Consider the following 25,690-nt stretch of genomic DNA (forward strand, 5'->3'; position numbering starts at 1 on the left):
GTGCAGTGGGGACCTGTTATGTAAGGCCTGAAACCTGAGAGCCAGTCACCTGTTCTGCTACCTGAGCCTGGGCTCTGGGGACGGATGCAGCAGAGTAAAGAAGGGTAGACAGCTGCCTGCCTGGAGGACTCAACTCATATGGACTCATGGCTTCTGTACAGCTGGAAGCTCCAGGGATCCCTGTTAGTATTTTTTAACCAGCATAACTAACCCTAGCTGTGTGCGAACAGAATGAATTATCTGCGAAATATTACGATCCACTTAAGCTTGTCGATAGAGCCATTACTGTTAGAGTTCTACCAAGGACGCAGGCTTGCCTTCTTTTTTTAATTTGCTGAGCATATTCAGCTCTTAACGCTCAGGCAGCTAACATGAGCTCACAGGGTCATTTATATGAACATATTGACTTAGTTGATGAGTTGTGCTTTGCTTCTTGATCCCCTGTTTGCTGAGAGGAATTTCCACTGGGGCTTGAGAAAAGACCACAAAGCGCTCTCGGCTGAGCGACTGGTTGAGTGCAGGAGTGTTCGCACTGGCCTCTGTTGAAAGAAGTGGATCCATCTGTTCCAAAGAATGGAGCAACAGCTGATGTTTTGGCCTTGACACTGCTTTATAAGGTAAGATGTCTCCACAATGTATGCTGTGGAGGTTGGACAGTAGATTTAAGAATTGCATTGTACTGTCTGTATTGTATTGTCTGTTATAAGTCTGTTGTTAACAGTAATTATGTCAAACTTGTGATCCTCAATGGAAAGAGTGATAATAAATAAATGTTGTCATAAAATGTTAGGACAACAATTGCTGCATTTATGGAAAAGGTATAAGAATATACCACATATTTTAGATATTATGTTCACTGGCACTGCCAATATGATCTACTGAAATCAAGCAGACTTTTCAGCAGTGGTATGTCATTTACAGAATTTGTAGAACATTCATAGTTTGTTCTTGCTGTCTCAGGGGATACATGTTGATTATCAAATACAAATAACTCTTGAGGCCACTTGAGTTTTCCTACTGCAAATTCAGACAGATTAAGCCCCATGTGAGCACATTCCAGTGACCCACAGTCAGGACCATTGCAGCATGCTTGACTCAGTCTGACAAATTCCTCTTCTAATCCAGAAATTGCTGCTAGTATGTAACTGCTGCACATAATGACAAGGAGCATTTACATTATGATTATAATCCACGATTCAGTGACCAATAATGCAATTGTGTTCAGAAAGTAATTTGCATCAAGAGCACACTTGAAAAAAGAAATATAGATGTACATATTAAAGAAGGCAATTTCAAGTCATTAGGTTTATTTTTATCAAAAAAAGTAAGTAAAAGGACAGCATGCAGATAAATAAAACATACTGTGTACATAAAGTAAAAGGCCAGGATTATAAAATTAATCCATGACAAAAATAACCTCAGCTAACACCAGCACGTATGACACATCTGAATACCCACGTTTTGTCCCAGAGCTCCCTCAATGAGCCGCATTTCAACACTGGCTTTGCTGATGGGTTTATCTCTCTATATACCCACCGCTCTGCAAAGCCTGTCTGCTTCCTAACCAGCTGTAGGTCCCATAGCCTCTCAGTCTCTTCCTGGCACTGTCAGGAGCACAAAGGTTTACTCAATCACTGGTTTCCATGCATGCAACACTACGTATATGGTCACATTAGCCAAGCACAAACCCTGTTCACTCTCTGTGCATTGTCTCTCTCACAAACACAAACTCTATTACTATTTTTCTTGCATATTTTTCTGTCTCTCACACATCCATTGGTTAGTGCATAAGGTTTACTTTCAAAGGGGCTGCTTTATTCTATATTTGTATGTCAACACGACCAAAAGTCCCTTTTCTTAAAGAAATTAAAGTAACAACCAGCATATATTTTGTTAGTAAGGTGTTGGGCCACCATGGGTCTCCGTAACAACTTCAATACTGCTTATAAGTCTCTGAACTCTAATGAAGGAATGAGCACCATTCTTCAAAATATATTCCTTCATTTTGTGTTTTGAGGATGGTGGTGTAGAGAGCTGTCTAACACATCTCCCAAATGCGTTGAGTTAGGTTACGATCTGGTTACTGTGAAGGCCGTGCAGCAGCATATGATTCTCATCATTTACATACATAAACATTACAGTGAGTGCTTGTTCCATATATGGAAGCACCTACATTCATTGTGTTTCCCTACGCATTTACTCAGGTTTGTCCTTCTGTCACCCATTTGTATGGCTATACAACAATGTAGAAAAAGCTATACATTCTACTCATACACTCACATACAACATATACCAATTATACAGTAGTATTCATTTGCATTTTCTAAGCTGTGCTGTGTATATGCTGCCTAATGTCTTTAGTTGAACAACTCTTGTCACACTCTGCCTCCATTGTTGTTCTTCTATTGTGTTCATCCTAGGTATTTAGTTGAATTCCTGTGTGTGAATGTGTCCTTCAGGGTACTTTTCTCTCACACAAACAAACTCTAAACCAACCCTCCTTTGTTGAGTGCAACATTAGCAAAATGTTATTCCTCCAATTACACGTTCTGGCTGGGCAAAAAATAAATCAAAGGAAAAATGGGGTGAACCTGTAAATGTATAAATTTCAGTGTTGTTGTTCGAGCCTGCATTCCCATCCCATGTGATTCACCTCAAAGTGGAACACACAGGGTAAACATAATTACTTTTCTTGTAGTATATGAACTGTGGCATTAATGCAAACATATTAACAGGCCAACAACATGACTTTAATTTGAAAGGTCTCAACGTGACATTGTGTGACACAGAATGAATTCTCTGCACGCTTGACAAGTTTGTTTAAAGAGAAAATGATGCCTCCATTTGTTACAATCTCACTTTTATTAACTGTAATAGCTACATCGAGCTTTATACCAGCGGAACTGAGAGCAGTGCACTCGGTGTATCATGATTAAAAAACTGAATTACACTGAGTGGTGTATAAAATGAGTCGATAAGCCCGTTCCCAATGCCTTCTGAAACAATAGGCCTACGCATATAAGCTATTGTTTGCTGTTAAGGAATAATCAAAAATGTACCAGGCAAGCAAGGCAGATAACCATGTTAGGAGAGTCATCATCAGCTGAGCTGAGCAGCAGAAGGCCACAGAGAAAGAGAGCGAAAGAGAATTATTTTCAGTGCTGATGGGTGGGAATGAACATGGCTCTAAGCATGGAATAAATGATGAAAGGATGAAGTGAAAATTGCGATACTGAAGTATTAGCAGAAAGACTATTTTATATAAAAATATAGCTGTGCTTATGTGATGAGTAGGTAAGGCTGATAATTTTGTTTCAAGTTGCCTTTGAAGTGGACTTCCCTATTATATCATGTATGGTGTGTGCAGTCTTGTTAAAATCAAAAGCTGCAGTGATCTAATGTAAAATATATGTATTTTTCAGTTGTGAACTGACAATTGAGAACTGAGAAGACAACTGGTCGATGTCAGTGGGTGTCTACAGTTGGAAATTCCCAAGCCTATCGACACCGAACATCAATGAGGTAAACAGCTCTGGGTTTACTTTTTGTTTACCCAAGGACTTATGACTGGGAAGTTACTAAACACTGTTTCTGCAAATACTGGGTGGATACACTGCTGCACTCTGTGATCAGTCACTGTACTGTAAATGGTATTTGTTACTTGAAGATGCAAATGGTTTTGCCTGAAGGAAGAAGATGTACATGCTTGTTGAACAAAATGCATTTCTTTTTTGTAATTATTGTTCTATGCCAGAGTAATTTCACTCTCATCACTGTCAACTGTTTGTTTGTATTTTGATGCAATTTTTTGCTGGTCATACTTTATGTTTATGTTGATCTGATTATGTTGTTGCCACTGGGGGATTCTGTTTGATGTATTTTGATCTTGATTATAATGCTATGCTGGTCATACTTTTGGGGATGACAGGATAGTCTTGATGTATGCTTTTTATCGCTGTGCTGATGATTAGTTTATGTACCTCTTATTATTTATATATAATACTATTATTATTATTATTATTATTATTAGTTACTTTCTATACTTTTGTTTTGTTTGGATTTATCTATGTTGTTTTGGTTGTACTGCTGCAACAATCAAATTTTCCCGCTGGGGGTCAACAAAGGAGGCTTTTTATGTTTGTTCATTGATGGAGTGCTGCTGAGTCTGTGATACTCTGACTAATGTTAGTTCATGTTTGCTTTATGTTGCACTCTATGCTGCAAAGCCAATTGCCCTTGGAGGAAAAACAAAGTTGAAAGTTGAAGTTAAAAATACATATTCTGTAAAAGCTCCATGTCTGAGTATGAAACAAAATAGTGTTTCCTCCATAATTATATGATGTTTGATCTCTGATCTAATTAGGTGATGTCTTCAGATTTCCTTTACTCTAGTTTACAATAGTGATCAAGCAAGAGACAAAATTACTCATTAAGCCAAATTATATTTGTGTATAGCTCTCCTGATATTTGGGTCTTGGGGATGTGAGCCAACACAAGACCTGTTTGAGAAATATGTGTAATTGTTTGCCCTTCAAATAGAGAGAGAAGAAAAATGTCAAAAATCAGCAATATAACCTGTGTACAAAAGCAGCAGGAAAGTGGGTATAACTTAAGTATCCACTGTGTGTTCAAAGTCTGTTTTTTAACTGAAATAGAAATACAGGACTACTACTGTAGTGGTTTTTTTTTCAGGAGACAAATCTGGATTGTTGTTTTAAAATGTCATGGATAATTTGTCCCCAAGTGCTGCCCATCAAGTTACACATTCTCATGGCAACAGCAACAGATCAAGAAACAAGTGGAGCAGGGGAGCAGATAATAAGTCCCTCTAACCACATCACACTGGCTAATATCTTGGTATTTGCAGCCTTTCTTGGTTTCATTTCAGTTACAGAATCTTTTAGTTTGCAGAGGAGTCGACTACGCACTTTGATCACTCTGATATGAAGCTTTTTTTTCTTTTCTCTGTCTTTTCATAGGCCTCAAGTAAGGGTATCACTGCTTCACTGCACAGGAATGTCCTGTCATGGGGTGTGTGGCGGGGGCAAGAGGAGAAGGAGAGTGTGCCTCTTCGAGCAATAACACACTCAGACTGCAGATAGTGGATCTTACAGTGGAGTTTCCAACCTGTTCAAGGCTGCAAGTGTCCCAGATGAGGTGGGAAGAAGTCCAAAGTCAACATTTTCTCTCATCACCATCGCAGCCCAGAGGATTTTGCCATCACTTTCCACCCCACAGGACCCTGTGTATCCATTCACTCCAACACAACCTGTGAAGGAATCAATTCCACCAAAACTACCAGAAACTTTTGGAGAAAGAGCCTCATCCATACTGAGCACAATGAGAGTCTCAAACTGCCAACCGGACGTGTGCAGACAGAATCCTACCATCGTGAGGCTAAATGAGTTCAGACAGGCCTACTCACCAGCTGATGCATTGGCAATGAAGGATCAAGGAAAGAGGAAAGTACAACTTGTACAATGCAGACTGAGCTACACAGAGAGCGACAGGAAGCAGGAAGAGTTAGGTGGCACATTAACAAACCTATCCTCACAGCCCTTCTTCCGGTCTTGTGTCCATCTTGAGGTGCCACTGAGGTCCACCAGCTCTGTTGTGTTTTTGGACAAGTCCCTTTCCATTTCCCTTGTGGAACTAGAGGGAAGAAGAGCAGATCAACCAATCTTGTACAGGTCCACCGTGTCTGTTCGCCTTGGTGTCTCATCCTGCTGCAGATCCTCTACAGAAAACAAACCAGCCAAAAGTAATGAGGGCTACGCGAGGCCCAGAGTGGCCATGTTGGGCCGAAACAAACGCAATGGCCGCGAGAGTGGTTTGGGTCACTGCAGAACCCCTCTATCAAAGCCCAGGGACCACAAGGTCGAGCAAATAGCACCCACTCATGATGTTAACAGCAAGGCTGATGATTCAGACATGCAGCGCCATAAAACTACTTTGGGATTATTGTCATTCAGAGGGCCAAGCCCCTCAAACACAAAGGCTGGCAGGCAGAAGGGGAATGCAGATGAGGCAGCCTTCCCTATCACTAGCAAGTTCAGGCACAGGCAGCACACTTCCAATACTGCCCCAGGTATGAATTTCATCCCCTTGCTTAAGAAGTGAAAGTCTAAAGTACCTATGCAATTGATCTGTATATTGCTTTCAGTGGCCCGCATAATCTTAAAATATTTTAGATTATATCTCATTTCCCAGACGTAACAGTAAGCTGAATGCGGTGCCAAGGTGGTCTTAGCTCTTTCATTCACTCTGCCTCTCGTCTTTTGATTTAGACCTCAATCATTGTTAATAGAACCACACATACACTCCTACTGTACATTCACATTGTTTAAGATGAATCCCAACTGGTGCACACACACACTCAGCACAACTGCAGCTTTACATAAAGAACAAACACTTTATCCTCCTCTGACTTCCAAACCCTTCAATATAAAATCCTAAATTATGAACTGTGACTGTATAGCGGGTAGAATAGACTGAATTTGCATGATTTCTCCAGGTCTCTTGGTACATAAGTTATGAGATCAATGTTATATGAGAGCTGTAATAAGAAATGTAATTTGGTTTATGCTACGGAGGAGCTTCCTGTTTAATTGTTGATGGAACTCTCTTCAAGGTGAAAGTGTAGAACTACCACAAAATACTAGTCCCAAAGCAACAGAATTGGATGTTATACTACACTGCAGGTTTGGTCTTCTAAGAGGTAGCTTATTACAGTAATTAAATCATGCCATTTTAACGGAATAGTTCAACATTTTGGAAATATGCTTTCTTGTTGAGAGTTAGATGAAAAGGTCGATAGCACTCTCATGTCTGTACGCTAAGTAGTCTATAAAGCTACAGCCTGCAGCTGTTACCTGTAGGCTTACATTAGCGATAAAGACTGGAAACAGCTAGTCTGACTTTGTCCAGCGGCAACAAAATCCGTCTACCAGCACCTCTAAATTAACATGTATCGCATTTGTTTAATCTGTACAAAAAAACTAAATGTACAAATGACAAATTGTGGTTTTATGTGACTTCCTAGAGTCTCTGCTGGTTGCCTGAAAATCCCACAGGGACTACAAGATCAAGGAAGTCACTGCACCTGGCCAAGAAATAGTCTGGCTAGCTGTTTCCTCCTGTTTACATTCTTTATGCTAAGCTAAAGGCTGCTGGCTGTGGCTTCATATTTAACACACAGAAGGGCTGCCGACTCTTACGCATTGACCATGAGACCGATACTTTTCTCGCACTCTCACAACACATGTCCATTTTCTCACGCAGTGAAAAACAAATTTATAGGCTAACTGATAACGTTGCGCGAAAAGAGGACACTGACAGCGTACGGACAGACAAGACAAAGCAGCACAGCACAACAGCAGCATAGTGAGACACTGCGGTCAAGTGAGCCATTGTTTGGATTTTGAGGCTGATACAGTAACGGAACTTGGAGCGTCAAAAAAGGACAAAAAGCAATAACTTCTTACAATTTATATACCAAATTAAACCGTCAGCAAACAATCCAAGAGTCCTAATTTGATATAATATAATTAATGCTTTGAAATAATTTTAAAACTCTCATAAATCCAATAAATAAATGTTTTCCTTCAGAGGTTTGCTGCATAATGGCGACATGATCAGAATGACTCTGATTAGGACCATGTCGAATTTAAAGTTATTTTACTGTACAGTTTTGTTTTTGAAAATTAAAGAGAAAATCGCCACAAAATACATTGTAACAGGTAAAAAATTTCCTCATGTTTAGACTCTTCAAAGGTTTGCTGACATTTTTTATGTAATCCATGATGACCCTGACTATGACCATGTCAAATCTGAAGTCATTTTACTATCTCACTCCAAACTAAATTGAAAAGTTGGCAGCCATGCAGACACACATGATAGCGGTATCGGTTTTTGCATCTAACTCTCCACAAGAAATGAAATAATAGTATTTTCCAGATTGTCAAACTATTTCTTTACTAAGGTTTAGTGTAGCAGTAAGGGTAAGCTGAATGGATTGATATTGATACTGCAGCAAGCCATATTACTGCATGTCCTGGATACCTATAGTGTACCTTACATACAGTGAGTAGACTTATATGGCAGTGGATGTCCAAAATGCCAAAAGAAATGCAATGTCACTGCCTCCCCTGTTACCAGGGCTGTCTCAAGAAGAACAACTGCAATATGACACTTTTTAATTATTAATGCACGCTCTTACCTCATTACATTTATTTTCTGCATCATCCCACACCTCCATGTGTTATCTTCTTTAAACTTTTTTGTTTTCACTGGGCACTTCGTTTGTTTCGATGCCTGAAGGGCAAAAAATATCCTGTAGCAACAGCTTGTCCGGCGACATTACACATTTGCGTGTGCTTCCTGAAGCATGTGATGACGCTCTACCTACATGTCACATGGTCATGGCAGGAAATTCAGTGGTTATTTATTCCAGAAAAGGTAAAAGAATGGGGTTTCGGGTGAAGGATGGATGCACATGTCATCTTTGCATTATTCATAGGCCACATTAATGTTTCCATCCGTGTTTTTTCTCTATGAGTTGTGGGGGTAGTGTGTGTGTGTGTGTGTGTGTGTGTGTGTGTGTGTGTGTGTGTGTGTGTGTGTGTGTGTGTGTGTGTGTGTGTGTGTGTGTGTGTGTGTGTGTGTTTGAGGGACAGTTTAAGGTCTGTTCATTTTCCTGCTTTCTCCAGATCATAAAAGCTTAGATGGAACTTGAGAACATTGTGAAAATTGTGCTATAACTCAGTCTGAGGGAAAAAATACAGTCGTCTGGAATACATATACTGTATGTCTTTTATATAGCACCAAACTGTAACAAACTACATCACAAACTGCAAAACACACATCCATTTTAAATTAGTTCTCCCTGTGAAAGTTTTTTTTGGGGGGGTTTTTTGGAAGGATGTGACTTGCCAAATTAAAGTTTATAGTCATTTCACTTCTCTCTGTGTCTCTCAAGTGGACTCCAGAACTTGGAGCAAGCAAGCAAGGAATGACAAGACAGAGGAACGACAAGAACATGACTGTTCCTCAGAGCCTCAAAAAGTCTCCAATAAGACCTGTCATTCCCGACCAAAGGCTGATTCTCTGGAAGGCACACTCAAGACTCTCAGCCTCAAAGTAGGAGCCACATTTCCAATAATGACTTGTCTTTCAGGAAATATACAACACTATAGAAGCAAACTAACATTGAGCTTGAAGGTACATTATTGACCTTGGAAAAAGCCCTTTAACAAAAAGTTCTTAGCACAAAGTCCAATTACTGGACATTTTCTGTAGCTTTTAGCTTTATAACTTTGGTCATGGGATAAGTGATCATATATGCGGAGGAGGTCGTTACCTGTCTCTCTTTAGGAATGGTCTCTCTGCCATCGATAACAACTGAACCGTCTTTTATGCCACGCATTCTTCTATGAAAAACCTACATTACCCACAATACAACCCGACTGCCGACAGCTCAGTTGGAGATATTGGTGCGTTGTGCTAATTGCAGTTAAATTAGCCTTTGAGCTTGAAGTCACAAGCAGAGATGATAAGCTATAAGGAGAACTCCACACCCCCAGATTTTTTATTTTTAAACTTGCAGTCTTCACCCCCAACTGGCAATTTATCAGATTGTGAGCAGCTCCTCCTGGAGCTATAACAGGCTTTATACATTTTTTGTTTTACATATGCAGTACTCATCATGACCTGTAAATAGACTGATGTGTAAAATCTGTGGAGTTCACCTTTAAGTGGATCTTGTGCAAATAATTGTTTGTCAAACCCTGACCATTTCTTTTCTTATAATATGCGTGTATGTGCATTATGGCGGCTACAAATTTGTAATAAACAAGTAGTTCAGATCATTATTCCTATTAAGAACATTAGGGAGACTGTCAGCTGCAACAAAGATATTACTTTATGCAGGTTCAAGCTAAAACTGAAAGTCCACAGTGATCAATCAAAGTTAAGAACTATCAAAGAATGAGTGGAGCCGCTGAGGATGCAAATACAACAAATAATGGTTCCACAAAGTACAGAACCAAGGCTGACAGCCTAAAAGTCATTTACGTGAAGTCAAGAAAATACCACAAAAAGCTGTTTAGTATACATAGTGCAAAGGTTTATGTGGAAAGTGCAGTGTATGTGCCATATGGAAACTTTAAACCTTTTGATGTATTGGACTATTTCAATTAAGGTTTCCCACACAGAGAATCGTAATGTGTTTACTCTTGAAATTAACATTATTACAAAAGAAGCATCATCTCTTAGGGGTGATTTTTACACTTGGAGGGATTTTTGCTTTAGTTGGTGTTTTACACAGTGTCAGCCAAGTGGAGGAGGAATGAAAACAAATCTTTAATAATTACACAATTTGCTTTTTTTTCCTTCTTTCTTTTTGATTTTTGTTTTTCTTTCCACCCAGTTATTATAACAAGTTTTGCTCAGCGTTGTGAGGGGTAAAGATCCAGTGAGGTTTGTAAAGGATTCAGATTCCCCCGTGAGTAAAGTTCTCTTACCTTTATCCCCACTAAAGCTGAGCATAATATTAACATGTTGCCTATACCTCTTAACTATTACGAGGCTGTGAAGAGGATTCTCCAAGGTTAAAGAATAGTCTATGTTCTTAATAGATTCTAACCCAATTGCGATTTCTTTTCTCTTTCCACAGGATTAATGTCTAGGAATTGTACTGTATTCTTCCCACCAACAAGCATCTTACTGTATGTATCCCTCTTTCCACCCAAGGAGGCTTTGGAGCTCTTCAGGCCAGACTTCATCAGCCGATCTCAGGGTAGGGTGAGAAGGTTGGAGCAGAAGGCAAGGAGAAGGAGAACGGCACAGGACTCCAATCCAGACCTGGTGCAGAGCCTCAGGGAGGATCGAGGCAAACAAAAGAAGAACTGCACCACTCCGGATCCACTTAGTGGTAAGTGCAGCTGAATAACTCTGGAATTGGGTAAAATCAGAAGTAATTTCATATCTCTGCCCAACCAAACAGAAGGTTTCCGCTCTTCTGCCATACCACCCATAATGACAGCAGCATACTGCCAGCTGTAGATCATATATGATACTGGCATTCAACCTGTAGTGATGACAGCAAGCAATTCACAGTCTAGCACTTGAAATAGTTTCCCAGTGGTGAGTGTATTGCAGGCCCTCATCTTCTACAACAATACTTTACCATGTTTCCCATCTGTAGTTACATCACTTCTGCAGGGACTAACACATTCATCAAATCCTTAGACTGAGGATGGGATAAAGGCTCCTTTAATGGGTATATATGTTTCTGGTAAATGTAACCCATATCCCCACACATACACTGGGAAATTAGTCAATAATGAACTTGTGGTCATGTTGGCATTGAATCATGTTGGCTTTTCAAGGAATGTGGACTATTTCTCAAATAATCTTTCAACAGCCTCAGCTGATACATATTATTCTTCTCATAGTGTAGTGGCAATTATCCAACTTTGCTCTCTGCTGGCCATTATCTAGTATTGCAGATCAGTTAAAGAATATTTTCTCTAAAACTCTGTATGCAGAGAATACACACAAGCTGAGACAAAAAGTCTAGTCTAGAATATAAATGTGATGTTTTCTTTTCTATTTGTTGCAACTTTTTTCATCCCACGTGAAACTGTTTTGCAGACAGGTATTAAACAAGGGAAACAGACAACAAAGAATCATTTGTCATATAGGAAAAGACGTAATGCATATAAATTCACAAATACCGTTAAAAATTAAAACAAATGGAGCAAATCAGAAACACGCCAAAAAAAAAGAATCGGGGCCTAGACGTAATGTACAGTAAAGGGCACGAAAAACATATTTCTAAGCAAAAATTGACAAATAAGCATTTGTCAAAAATGTTATCCAGCAAGATATAGAAATTGTCTGTAATTCTATGTCTGTCAGTTAAAAACTTTTTATAGTAATAGAATACTAGTATTTTTCTAATATTGTTTGATGTTCATAAAGGTGTAGACAATGATTTTGGTGCAGGAAATGTTATATTCAGTGTAAACACTGTCAGTTTTGTTTTATCTTTCTCCCATATTGAAGCTATCAGACTTTGACAAGGCTTTGTTCGTGAGCGCACACAACATCAAACATTTCTCTCAGCAGTTTTAACTCAACTGTTTGATTCTTTGTCTGCTTTAAGAAAATATTGGATTGTAAAAGCTAGGGAATTGGTTTTCTACATAGGTTAAGTAATATCAGAATTTCTTTAATACTTTTTGATCACACCAGCATGGACACTTTTTTCACACATTCATCACAGCAGATTTTTTACAGATTTTTTTCTTTGCATCAAATCCAACTTTACCAGGCACCTGACCACTCATCACTTTAGTAAAACATTAATAAAGTAGGGAGGCATAGTACTACAGATACTGCATGGCTCCAACTTACTTTTTGTAAGGTCATGGAGAAGTCATGAATAGCTCACACTGGTCTCTGCCTGAAGTCTAAATTATGAATTATGAACAAAGAGTCTTGGTGCTGTTGACCTGAGCAGCAGCACCAGCACTCTGGCAATTTACTTTCGTTTAATCTGTGAGAGACAGAATAGCCAGACTTATTAGGACTGGATATGGATATGTATGGTATGTATTTGATTATGTGTGTGTGTGTGTGTGTGTGTGTGTGTGTGTGTGTGTGTGTGTGTGTGTGTGTGTGTGTGTGTGTGTGTGTGTGTGTGTGTGTGTTAATGCTCAAATGTGTCTGAAAAAGAGAGATCACAGTGTTCCCTCAGTGTTCATTAACATATTCAAGGTTTCATTTGCATATTAATTCTTATTTGTTATTCCTATGTGTGTGTGTGTGTGTGTGTGTATGTGTGTGTGTGTGTGTGTGTGTGTGTGTGTGTGTGTGTGTGTGTGTGTGTGTGTGTGTGTGTGTGTGTGTGCATGTCCTAGATAACCTTTTCAAGCCTGGAGAGAGGTCTATATCAGACAGAGAGATGCAGCTGAGGTCCAGACGGTGAGTTCTCCAGACCAAACCCACGTCAAACGATGTCACTCTGTCACTCCTCGCTCTTTGTTTTTCTTATTCAGCACAATCCATCAAGCTTGTTTATCATATCTGCCATGCATGCAGATTTGTGCACAAACACCATGCACAATTACAAACCCACATACTGTACGGATACAATAGATGTTTTATGTCCAAATGTCTTGACAGGAGATATGGGCTACCCTCTGTATGCCTTATCTCTTTTTTTTCTTGCCTTATCTGGAAAGGCACACCTGATCAGATGATGGCTGATCATTGTAATTTTTTTCAAAAGCAACACTATCTGACTTGGAGGATCGCTTAACAAATTGGCTGTAGTGGTGGGCGTGAAAAAGGAGTCTGTGGGAGACCTGTTTATCAGTGGATCCAGGTTTTTGCCGGCTGTGGCCTCACTAGATAATACCTTGTCTCTGGTATGCCAATTCATTGGCATACCAGAGACAAGCCACCCTTATACTTCTGATACCATACAGTATTCCCCTGCCCTGTATGCAATTGCCTTTTTTGTGTCTGTAGGATTTACAACAAGCTGCCGGAGGTAACAAAGAAAAAGGAGGAGGAGAAGAAGAGAGCTGTATCACAAATCAACAGATTGCGAGTAGATGTCTTTAAAAAGGTAGTAAGGAATCCTTTTTGGTACAAAAATCTATTCAAAACATTGGTCAAATGTGTCAACTTCTACAATTATAATTCAACATAATAGAAAACAAACAGTCTTGCACCAAAAGAAGTTTAAAATCCCAAACATGAAAATCAAATTATAACACTGCGCTACTGTTTTCTGAAGGCATGCTGTTCAACACTGCACCAGGGTCTGAGAGGGTCCTGAATGCTTTTTTCAAGACATGGGGTTAATGAGGAGGTTTTCTTTGGAGGTGTAGATGTTAGCCACTGTATGAATACTCACACTCATTTGTAACCCAGGAGGTGACAACATTTAAATTTTAGGGTAAGGGTGAAAAGTAATAATACAATCATCTCAGCACAGCCATCTTATAACTGTGGGTGGGGATAAGAAATGTTAAAACCAGGTGTCTGCACAGTAAATTGTATGGCAACAATATTTTAACATAGTGTGTCATAGAGTTTTTTATTGGATATTTATGAATCCACAAAACACACCAATCGAAAGGATAACACATTAAAGGGAGAGCAAAATGGTCCCAAGGTGTTAAAAGACAGACAAAACATTAAACAATTAAATACAAAATAACATCAGTTCAAACTAGACCAAAAAAGAAATATCTACCTTAATACACCAAAATACAAAACGAATATAGTATTTGGATTTATTTTGGTGTTCTTGAAGTGTTCCTAGTTCTTGGTTTTTTTGACTTGTTGTAATTGAATGAAATCTACATTAAACATTCTCATTATGTACATACATTTTGTTTGTGTATAAGCATCGTTCATAAAATGAAACATGGTTTGATCATATCCACCAGAGGTCACTATTTGACTGCTAAAGCCAGATCCTCTGCCATTTGTCACACTATCTGTCTATTCATTTCCCTTATACATTATGTTGAATCTGTTACTTTTATGTGACTGGTGTTTTCTTCAAAATCAGATCAGGAAACATTTCACTCCTTATACCACGGTGTGGTTTTGGATTTCAGCACAGTAGAAACCAAAGCTCACACATAACTTAACTAAATGTAACCTATTCCAGGCCCTGCTGACATGATGCACATCCACGTCTTCCAACAGTGGCAGCATGTGGTAAATGAATGACATATTTAGGGCATGCAGTGTCAGACAGATCCATTCAAATTCACGTGTGGGTGAGCCTTAACTCACTCCAACATTATAACCACAACAATGAATTTGCTGTCAGTCAGGTGAGATGTGAAAAATGTGAAGAGATGTTTTCCAATCTCTTACAGATAATTACACAATCATGGCAGCTTCAGACAGTATGTGTGTGTGTGTGTGTGTGTGTGTGTGTGTGTGTGTGTGTGTGTGTGTGTGTGTGTGTGTGTGTGTGTGTGTGTGTCTGTGTGTGTGTGTCTTTTACAAAGATGTTATTTAAGATGATCTCAAGATGATTGGCTTCTCTCTCGTTTATCTCTCTCGTACATTTACGTAAACTAGGAACTGTTTTGCATCAGGCCTCCAACACTTTTCAATTTAAACAGCGAATCTACAGTAAATCAACGCTGTGTGGTTTACTGACACAGCCAGCAATTACAGAGCATAGTGTGACGTCAAATGGCTCTGTAAGAGAAAAAAAAATTCTTGGGGAAATGGAGCAGGCGAGCACTGCTTTGATGCCAGTGTGACCTTGCCACCTCTCAAATGAAGCTATTAGCCGGGCTCAACGACAGTGAGATTGGGAGAAAAAGGAGTGTGTTCCTCCACGATAAACACTGAGTTGTGTGTGCTTTAGAGGCCTCGTTTTCTGTCAAAAAGTCTGCAACACAGACACAAAGGTTGAACCTAGAGAAGAGTCACAGAGGGGTCTGATAGTGAGAGGTAGAGGGTAGGTCGTTTTGACTGCTGGCTGAAATGAGATTCCAGTTGTTGGGTAGTACTGTGAGAGGAGGGTGATTGCATAGCAGTGTGTTTGGTCAGATAGCAAGCTAGAATTATTCCTCCTTCCTGGGCTTGGCCACCTCAGGGGTGAGGCGGATGGAAGGGAAAGCCAATGTAGCAGCGGGAGTCACTCCTGTGTGATGCAGAGCTGCTCTAAGAGATTTAGGGAAGAGTGGTCTGAGTGCAGATACTGTAGATGTGTTCTTGATCTGTTTTTGTTATTTTGTTGTTTTGCAGAGACTTCTGGACCAGATCCTGCAAAGATAAAACACTGAAAAGCAATTGGGGTTAATTCCCTGACTATTCTTCACTTTTCTCCATGTATATTAAATATGACTATGTATTAAATTCAGTTAATCTTCTATGCAAATCATTCCCATGCCTTTGCATATATTCATTTTATTAGGGCTTAATTTCTATTTAATATGTTGTATTTTTGCTCATTGCATTCTGACCGCTTTACATTGCAAAGGAATGCAACAACAGAAACAAAAATTGTTTTTTGCTGACATTGCAAACAAGATTTAGTTTTTTTTATTTGTCACCAGTGTTTATACATATGATTTCATTAGACACGTAACAAAGACACATTTGTATATTTCAGTCTATGCCACAATGGCAGATTATGACAAAATTAGCATTTTAGTTGACTAAAATTATACTGTAAAAGTATTCAATTGATGAAATTGTATATGATGTTCAAGGCATATGGTAATAAGTTAATTGTTGTTGTTGTTGTTGTGTGCAGACATTGACAAAGCCCAACCTTCTCACCTTGTACCGCCAACACACTCATAATTAAAAATTAAGAAGGGTTTGACGGTTGAAATAATAAAGCAATGAAATTGTAATGTTTTTCTTGATTAAACGCAATACAGATTAATCATATAATTTTGCTTCCTAATGATTGTATTCCTTATCTACAATATAATTTTCCTCTAATGTATCTCAAGACAAAATAAAAGCATTTCAAGGATATTCCGTGTGGAGGTAATGTCATTTTTCAGGAAATGTATTCTCAGTGATTTGAGCAAAGCACCTTGACTCTGTCATTGTAGGGTACTGTAGATGTATAAAGTTGGAGAGGGGTGAACCATGTTTCGTCATTGGCTTCATGTCTGCCTCGAGGCCTCTGGATCCTCCCATCCGGAACACTGGAATTCCAAACTAATCGAACTCAGGAGACACGCAACGCCTGTGAAAGGGGGCCTTTGTCACAGAGCTCCCAACCAGAGATGACATTGTAATAAGAGAGGAGACTACAGCCTGTGACTGCAACCCACATATAGCCTGTAAAGGTGACTGACATCTCTGAGGCTTTTAAAAAGAGCCTGCTGGGATGAGGAGAAAACAGGGGAAGGACATGTGCCGCAGGTCTCAGACAAACAAGCTGTATAAATGCATACTGTTGAGGCAGACGTTTGGTGAGTGGGTTTCTCTGCAGTAAATACTGAGTGTTGTACTGTAAATCCCAAACAAAATGCTAGGTTAAATGTTGAATTTTAGTCTGCTGCTGTAGTTCATTCTCCTCCAGTATGAAAATGATGGACCAGCTGCCATGTGCTACAAGGTTTTTGCATCCAGATGGATTGATTGTAGCCCATAGCAAGGCACATATGTAGTAAACAGTATTGATATCCACTGACTTTACTGATGCCTGTGTTGCCAGCAAGGCAATTTAAAAGAATAAACCACATAGGAGAACTGCACTTCTGCCATGTGGGCTGTTTCCAAATGATGAGCACAGACTGACAGGCAGTTGTATAGGAGAAGGGCTCCTGTCAGTCAGCCTCTCTCTCTCTCTCTCTCTCTCTCTCTCTCTCTCTCTCTAAGGCATCATGTGTCTGTATGTCTCATTGCTATCTTCGCATAATGTGAACTGTGTACTCTGAGACCCCTTGGTAGGCCTTGACTGACTCAGATGTCCTGAGGGTAAGGCTGATATGTCTGGCTTAGAAAGCAGAACCCTAGCTGAGCTTACAGGGCTAATTGTGTACATTGAAGCAGAGACTCTGATTATAAGTGTTTTGCCATTAGTCATTGCACTGGCACCCATTTTATCTGAACATCTAGCCTCATGGACATCTCTTTCTAGTAGTGTCTCTGTATTCTAGGATTGTGATTGTAACATTCATACAAGTAGTCTTCCCAATTAAAATCTAAGATATTTACTGTTAGGGAGAGCAACAGGCAAGAAAAGCCTGGGGTATTGTTCAAAAGCACAGACAGAAGCAATTCAACAGTTAAAAGAGAACAACAGAACATAAGGGTGTTTTTTTGGGGTGTACATTTTAATAAAACTCTTCAGAGAGAAAATGAAGATAGACAAATACAATAAGACACGTGTTTAATCCTTTTCTTTGCAATTTGTAGCCTCAGTGGAGATGTAGAGTGAACTAACGCCTGCACAAAGACATCTGTGACTTGTTGGCCTGCACCGTACACATACTAAAAAAGATTAGACTAAACCAGACCAGGTAGCTTGCACAAAACACAGATGGGGCCAGGGTGATGACAGTTTGTCTGTCTGTCTGTGTGTATGTGTGTGTGTGTATCAGAAAGTGCTCTTATTTCATCTCAACATTACAAACCTCAATTATGACAGTTGCGCAGACAAGTTTAGTGTAAACGCATACAGTTTCAAAAACCTTAGTTCAAAGATTTTGAAAAGAAACTTTTACTGGGAACTGAGGGTTCAACAGGTTAAAAGCTTAACATTTTTTGAAATGTCAATTAATAATCCCTCCAGTGTACATGCATAGATTTCATTCTACAGAACTCATCAAAGGGTTTCACACTATATTTTCCAGCCAATTACATCCCAAGCAGTGCCATAGTGAAACTAGGTAACCACGTTGGGAAGTGCCCTTTTCAAAGTTATTTTTTTGTATTTAACTTGGTTATGTTTCTGAAGGAGTCAATCATCTTAATCCACTGTGCACCCACTAGATAACCCCGACATTTTAGCACACCAGAGAGCAGTTGAGACTGAGCCATAGAGACACAGAGGACTGAAACAAAATGAGATGCATCAAAGGTCTTATTAACTGTATAATGTTTGACAATTTGTGTTATATCTACAATACATTAATAAATGTTTTAATTTGAAGCCTCATCCATCGATACACCTTTAACAACAATGGTTGGAGAAAATATTGGTTGTTATGATTGGCCCTCAGTTTATAGTCTACAATTAATTTACACTTAGCCACATATGTGTGTCACTGTAACACACTGTAAGAAATACACTGAAAAATATTCAAATTACAACCATCTTGTTTTTATAATGCTGTAAGGTATGCAAATCTGGCTCAGTTTAAAGTGTAGTTCTGGAGACTGAAAAAGAAAACATCTTCATGAATAACGTAGTATTAAAAAAAAAAAAAAAAAAAAAAAAAAAGCCCTGCAGACATACTTCCTGCTCGCGAATATTTTGTACAAGATTGTCAGGTAATTTATATGTATGTTTATTTGTTGTTTTGTCTTCCTTTTCTGTATTTTGTAACATATTTTTTACATCCTGTTCTGTTGTTTGTCATGTAGCGTTAATGTTATTTTTTCAATAATGTTGTTAAAAAGTTAAGATAGCTTACTGACCCAAACACACGTAGCTAGATAGGCTGTTGGGCTGCAAACTACTAAGCTAGCTACTGGCGTCCCTCCCCCCCCCAAAAAAAAAAAAAAAAAAAAAAAGCTACCTACGCAAACATACGGGAAAATGTCAACACATTATGTTTTTACTTGTTATCCAGCAGCGGGTTGCATCTTTAAATGTATTTTTGTTATCTAACATATAGCTACCTACACTGGCTGCCCGGACGGATAAAATGTTTGCCCGTAAATGCTCTCATACGACGCTAACGTTTTGTAGGCTAACGTTAGCTAGCTAACTTAACGTTACTTAGCTAGGTAGCTAACGTAACGTTACTTCGGCAGTTAGTGGAAATATTGTACATTTGCACCTTTTTCAACATCTTCGTTTTTATATACTCGGATAATAATACACCCTTAATGCTTCTTTGTGTGCATTATGCTTGGGTTTTTCGATATCAAATAGCTTACCTATACAGTGTCTCACTAACATGCATTTAAGTGGTAAGATAGTAAAACTGTGTTTGTATTTGTCTGGCTTTAGGACCCAGCGGAGCCTAACGCGCACATGGCGAAGTGTGGCTGCTCCGGTCCTGGAGGGGATGGGTATGGCAAGTCCGCTTCACACTACTCTCCAACATCCTCTCATTCTGCCTCTTCTATCGCTCCTTGCCATACCCCTACCACATGAGCAACATTTAGCCAACACATGTATTTGTACGCTTTTCCCCAGACCGTTGCATGCCAAACGTCTGGCGTAGGAAGGAAAAGTTTTGACAGCTTCTTTCTTGGTGTGACAGCCTTCCACATTTCGTTGGAGTCTTGGTGGTGAAGCTTTTTCCACACACTACACCACTGTAAACTGCTTTGATCTATATCTCCATCCTGTTACCTGTGTGAAGTCTCTGGTCGTGCAGCTTAAATAACGCACTCTGACCGGAGCGCTTTCTCCGACTTCACCTCACCGAGCCCGGGCATCATGAGAACCTGGAGGCGGCGGAAGAACTTTGCCTTTCTGTTCTTTGCTCTCCGCGTCTGGTGCCTGTCCACAGCGACAGAAAATGCTGACAACACGCTTTACAATACACAGGAAGGTGAGTAGACAACATAACTACCATTTGCCTAATGTGCATGTAGTGCTGCAACATGATTTTTAGATTGTTTGGACTGGATTTCATTTATGTTTTATTAGGAAACATAACTTACAGTGTAAGCAGCTCTGTCTTTAACAGTAGGTTTACCTTGTACTAGTTTATAGACATTCCAATATGTTAAATGGCTTATCTCCCTTGTTTTCATAGATGTAGGCAACTTAATGGGACACTTAAAATACTAATGTTACACACCAGCTTTGACAGTCCTCTTCACGTCCCTTCTTAATTGTCTTGCTGTGCATTTTACATTTGGGAATGCAGAAGGGGAAATTATGATGTTTTTAGATCCATCTTTTTGCTCAGATGAAACAATACAGGGAAGTGTCAGGATGGACAGACAAGATCCAAGAGGATACAGCTTTATCTTTAGGTTGTAAACATAAACCAAACAGGATGTTATTATTATTCAGCAGCTAAAGTTAATCTGCTGAATGAATAAGACAGTGATAACCGGGTATTGTGTTTATGGGGCAGAGCACGAGCCAGGATACAAATGTTTTGTTTTGTGTTAGTGTGTGTGTGTGTGTGTGTGTGTGTGTGTGTGTGTGTGTGTGTGTGTGTGTGTGTGTGTGTGTGTGTGTGTGTGTGTGGGGCTGTGGCTGTGGATGTAGTATTAAGAATGGCTAGATAAAGACAGATAAAAACAGAAACATACATTCTTACAGATTCACCCCCTTTTGAACCATAGCTATACTCTTATGTTTTGTAAATGTTGTTGAGCTGTCAAACAGGTTTCTGTGGATCTTGACATGTTGGCAAGTTGGGGTCCAGCATGCTCCAATTATAAATAAGGGTAAAATAACCTCTAAATAATAATTTAAATAGCTTATCTCTTAATCTTAGGTGATTCAAATCCTGAGAAGAGAAGATAAACACTATCATAAAAATAGAACTGTGGGTCATGTCTTAATAATTTAAATGCATTCCATCTAGCAAAAGTTAAATGCAATGTAGGACCACAATTTTTCTGAAGAAAAAGAATGCACAGACTGCTCATTGTTTATGATTATGTGCAAACAAACATGAAGCCTGAGGGTGCCTCATTAAATGTAACGCAAATTATAGCAAAGCTTCACTGAAAATTACCCACGCTGGCAGAGAAATAGAAAGATGCAGTTCAGGAGATGTTTACCACTCACATAATCTCGATGTGGGGTCATTACAGCTCTCACTCAGAGGGTAGCTGATGTATGAATGAATGAATGGAGTAAGTAAAAATAGTTTTGAAGGGGTTGTGTGAGTATTGAAATAGGGCTGTAGGCCTACATACCACCTCTTTAATGTCAGCAGGATACTGACTTCAGCCTTTCTCTGAAATGTTTGTCATGGCCTCCCTCCACCTCAGTGGAGACTGTGCTACAATGTCTTTATCATGCTGTAGTTTGTGAGACAGAATGAAGTTGAAGAGGTTTTCTCCATCAGTTTTCCCATTGTTTTGACAGATTTAAAAAAAAAAAAATTATTTAAAGCTTTAGTGCGTAACTTTTTGATATTAATGAACGTCCGTTACATTCAAGCCATTGCCAAATGAGTTGCTACAAAGCTAATTAAGACTATCACCTCTACAAAACTCTCTCTGTATTTCTCAGTATGACTATGTTCGGAAGATTGTGTCGTCCGGTGACTTTCCTGCGCAGAAGCTCGAGTGAAGATAATTACCTCTTCTGAAGAGTCCATCATGTTTTTTAATCCTCCGTGTCCTTCTTGGCTATTTGCAGCTGTGTGGAGGGGGGGCGGGGCGGTGCGAGATCATGGAAGTCATGTGGACGCGCCGACAGTGTTGCTGTCATTACTTAGAATTCCTCATGAGGGCGACAGAAACTACGCACTATAGCTTTAATGATGTCAAGGTGGGCATAACAGGAAACGTGTTGTCCCAGGAATATTCAGTTGAATTGCATGTATGGTCTAGCTTGCATGCTAAATGTATATATGTAGCTTAAATGTCTGCATATAGGCCTACAGGTAGATTGGTATGCCATTAAAAAAAGAAAAAAGAGTAGTATATGCAATTCAGCAAAAAGTGCAACAAAAACACATGGTTTAAAAAATACCAAGATAATTGGGGATCCTAACTTAACACTGTCCTCCCAAGAAAAATGACAGCATCAGTCTTTTCAGCAAATGCTCGAAAACAACATATATTCACTGTATATGCACATGTGACAAATCCCTCTAGCGGGTGAGAATTATGAAATGACGTTGGTGGAAAAGCACAAAGTCTACATCTATCTATCTATCTATCTATCTATCTATCTTGATTTCTTTTAACCATGACTGATTTTTCCCTAACCTTAACCAATCAATTATTTGAACCTAAATCATGATCTTTCCCTAACCAAGTCATTTTCTATGCCTAAACCTAACCAAACCTTAACCATAGCGATTAGATCAGAAAAAGGTTTAATATTTGCAATGGTGATTTGTTACAGTTTTAGGCACTGTCAAAAGATTTTACCGTGCGGATAGGGGCGTCAGATCAGAAAACATTTGCTGTATGTGGGTTGTTCTAAAAGGCCATTACAGTACAAATCCTGCATTTTGTCATTCAATTTGAAGGAGGTGTTGCAGAATTTTGGAAAAATAAATTAAGTAGTAGAAGTACAGGTTAAAGATACATTTATTAATCAGCAGGGGGAAAAGATTTCTGGTAGTAATAAAAAGCTCATGGTGTATGTGAAGTGTCTGGTAGATATCCACTTAGCCAAAATGGCTAAATCCGTTACAATGAGTTGCCTGACTTTAGCCAAATTTGTGATGATTGCCTGCCAGAATCAGCCAAACTTGGGACACTGCCATGAGTTGACACTTGCCCAAAGCTAGCTTGAGTGCTGCTAACTGAAACCAATTCTCAGCCTAAATCAGCCAAAGTCTGCACCCCCAAAAACTTAAAACTCGCAGCCATATAGACCAGAGCCGACTGACATTAAGTCCTCCATTGCCAGAGCACTTCGGAGTTTGCCAACAATCAGCTGTAATCGGCTACCTGGATAAAGTTCAAAAACTGTGTTGTGTTAGCAGTTACTGAAGTCAGTGATGCATCAGATAATAGATTTATAATAGCTTTACAACATTTCACTCATAGCATATCACTCATGTCATATTGTCCATCTCCCATTGCCAGAAACTTAAAATAAAAGCTGTTGGGAACAAAACCAATCTGATGTTGAATCCTTTCAACATCAGAAAGAATATTTATTTCTCATAATAGTAACACATTTTTTTTGTTTTAAAGCTGGATTAATAGAACCACCTCTGTATAAATGGTTGGTGTAATTACATTTTAGAAAAACAGTATATGAAAGAATCTACAAAGTCAAAGTCATTTGATCAGTATGTAGTTGAGTGGCTGTCTGCTCATTAGTTTCAAAAAAGCTAAAAGTAAAATAAAAGAAGTCCCATAAGGGCAAGAAATAAACAGACTGTGTTTACAAAAAATTGATGAATTGCTCTCTCTATGGCTCTCTCTGCCTCTCTCTTTGTCTCTCCTCTGCATATCAACTGGTTTTCTGAGGGTCTGATCTTTTTTTCTGGCAAAGGAAACTCAATAAATAATTAGAGACAGAACCAAATAACCCGGATTAGATTTGAGGATATCATCTGGTCAAACCACAGCATCAGACAAAATTAATTAATAAGATTAGAATGTCTGTGTTGTCTAAACAAACTGGCCGAGAGGAGAATAAAACCTGACTTGGGCACCCTGAAACTTCACACACACTCCCTTTGGCCCCTCAGGTGCCCACCTTTCAGCACAGTTTCATGGGATGTAACTCACACCTATCCTGCAGTCTGTGGTAGAACGCTAACGTATGGCTCTCATTCAGGTTAAAACAACCCCTTTCTGCTAAAGCCATTTAAGAAATAGCCTCACCCTGATCTGTCTTTTCAAACCCTTGGGGTGCCTGTCGCTGACATTTTGAGAGCAGGCTGGCATTGATTTGCTGGCCACGAGGGAACGACAGACACAGTCAGAACCATCTCCCTCTGTTAAGCATCATTGGTCATTATAGCCATCAGTGTGATTTAGCTTCCTCCTGCTCACCACGTGCTGCTCTGCCCGAGGATGACGGGATCACAGATATAGTAGATAAGCCGATGTTATGAGATGGCAACAAAACACACAACAGTCAAACCAGCGTCATGCACAACTCAGAGATGCATACTGCTGTGTGATAATCTGAGAAACTAACATGCACACATGGAATACTGCTTTGAGCTATTCCAGATGTCATGAGTGAGACAGGGAAGATGAGAAAGAGGGAAAAGAAAGAAGATGTTGGAGATGTATTGTGAAATTGTGACAATTCTGGGTGACAGGCAACAATAGAGCTGCAGACCACCACCTGCAGAGCCTTGACAGAAATAAGTCAGTCATGTGTGTGATAGATGAAGGTAGGTGCATTTCCCCTCAATCCGCATCAGCCTTCAGAGAATCAAAAGAGACATAGAGACAGGTGTGAAGGCAGTCACCTACCTCTCTCATCCATTTACAGACAATTCTCTCTGAAATGAAGAAAAAATATTACTTTTTTTGTGGAGCGAAGAAAGGAATAATGAAAAGATGTAAAGTAGGAAGGGAACATGAAGCCACTGCTGTCACAACATATCTGTGAACAGCAAGCTGTTGATATCAATGCTCGAACGCAGAATAAAGCAGCTATTGGATTCACGAGAGGTGCACACATGCAGTCAGTTCTCACATTTAAAATGAATGAGAGGCTAGAGGTGTAATAGAAGAAATGGTGAGTATTTTGGCTTAGACAAAAAAGCTGGTGAACGTGAATTCTTTAGAGCAGCGGTTGCTTGTTTGTTTTTTCTTCTTTGACATAGCGCCCTTCTCAAGAAATATTAGGTTTTGCTTGGATGAGAGTAAGGATAGAACAAGAAAGTGAACTGATGCAACAACATGATTCTGGTTTGAGACTCACACAGTTGGACAGCGGACTGAACCACTAGGTAGCCTACATCAATCATTTCTCAACAGAAAGGTCATCACACCTCTGTGCCAGTGTATTTACTGTGAGACATCGTTGATTGGAGTCCAGTCGTGTTCTTAAACCATCAGCCTTCACATTGTGAGAGCTTTTGATGCAGGGAATAGAGGCTGTTTTGAGAGAGTATTATATGACGTGAACATCCTTTGTAAAGAAAGTACTCTGAGACAGAGGTTGGTCGTGCTTTGCTCACAGCAATTTGGGAGTTTTACGTTTGTGTGTGTGTATGAGTGTTGTACTTGAATGAATGTCCTTCCTTGCATGTTTTGCAAAAACCTGACAAATACAACATGCTTTTTCTGTTTGCGGGTTTTGTGCAAATTTAGTACACATTGAATGACAATATTATCGAAAATAGAACAAAAACAAGACGTACTCTTGTTTCAAGACAGA

At 39.4% G+C, this 25,690-nt stretch overlaps 2 protein-coding genes across 7 annotated transcripts in view; both read left to right on the top strand.

Annotated features, from left to right (window-relative positions):
* The first annotated feature begins 182 nt into the window (after positions 1-182).
* Positions 183-16,354, top strand: LOC116055484. 3 transcript variants are annotated; one of them, XM_035992607.1, is made up of 8 exons: positions 3,118-3,168; positions 3,423-3,522; positions 4,980-6,088; positions 8,978-9,138; positions 10,750-10,930; positions 12,924-12,987; positions 13,537-13,636; positions 15,793-16,354. In XM_035992607.1, exons 3-8 carry the CDS (start codon positions 5,341-5,343, stop codon positions 15,820-15,822), a joined length of 1,284 nt encoding a protein of 427 aa, XP_035848500.1. In that variant the 5' UTR covers positions 3,118-3,168; positions 3,423-3,522; positions 4,980-5,340; the 3' UTR covers positions 15,823-16,354. The 3 variants fall into 3 exon arrangements, with proteins under 3 accessions (XP_031163362.1, XP_035848500.1, XP_031163370.1); XM_031307510.2 differs by having other exon boundaries at positions 3,123-3,294; XM_031307502.2 differs by lacking the exons at positions 3,118-3,168; positions 3,423-3,522 and adding an exon at positions 183-617.
* Positions 16,355-18,481: 2,127 nt separating this feature from the next.
* The window catches only part of adam12 (ADAM metallopeptidase domain 12), a 91,092-nt gene continuing 83,883 nt past the window's right edge, over positions 18,482-25,690 (top strand). For 3 of the 4 annotated variants that reach the window (XR_004106316.2, XM_031307513.2, XM_031307520.2), the window contains exons 1-2: positions 19,253-19,328; positions 19,691-20,240. Coding sequence is in view for 3 of the 4 variants with exons in the window: in XM_031307513.2 (XP_031163373.1) it covers positions 20,126-20,240 (115 nt within the window). In the remaining variant the exon portion in view is untranslated. Of the gene's footprint in view, positions 18,593-19,252; positions 19,329-19,690; positions 20,241-25,690 lie in introns of those variants that run through there. The other variant, XM_035992120.1, reaches the window with a different exon arrangement.

The sequence above is a fragment of the Sander lucioperca genome, chromosome 15 (genome assembly GCF_008315115.2).
Source record: "Sander lucioperca isolate FBNREF2018 chromosome 15, SLUC_FBN_1.2, whole genome shotgun sequence".
NCBI lineage: Eukaryota > Metazoa > Chordata > Actinopteri > Perciformes > Percidae > Sander > Sander lucioperca.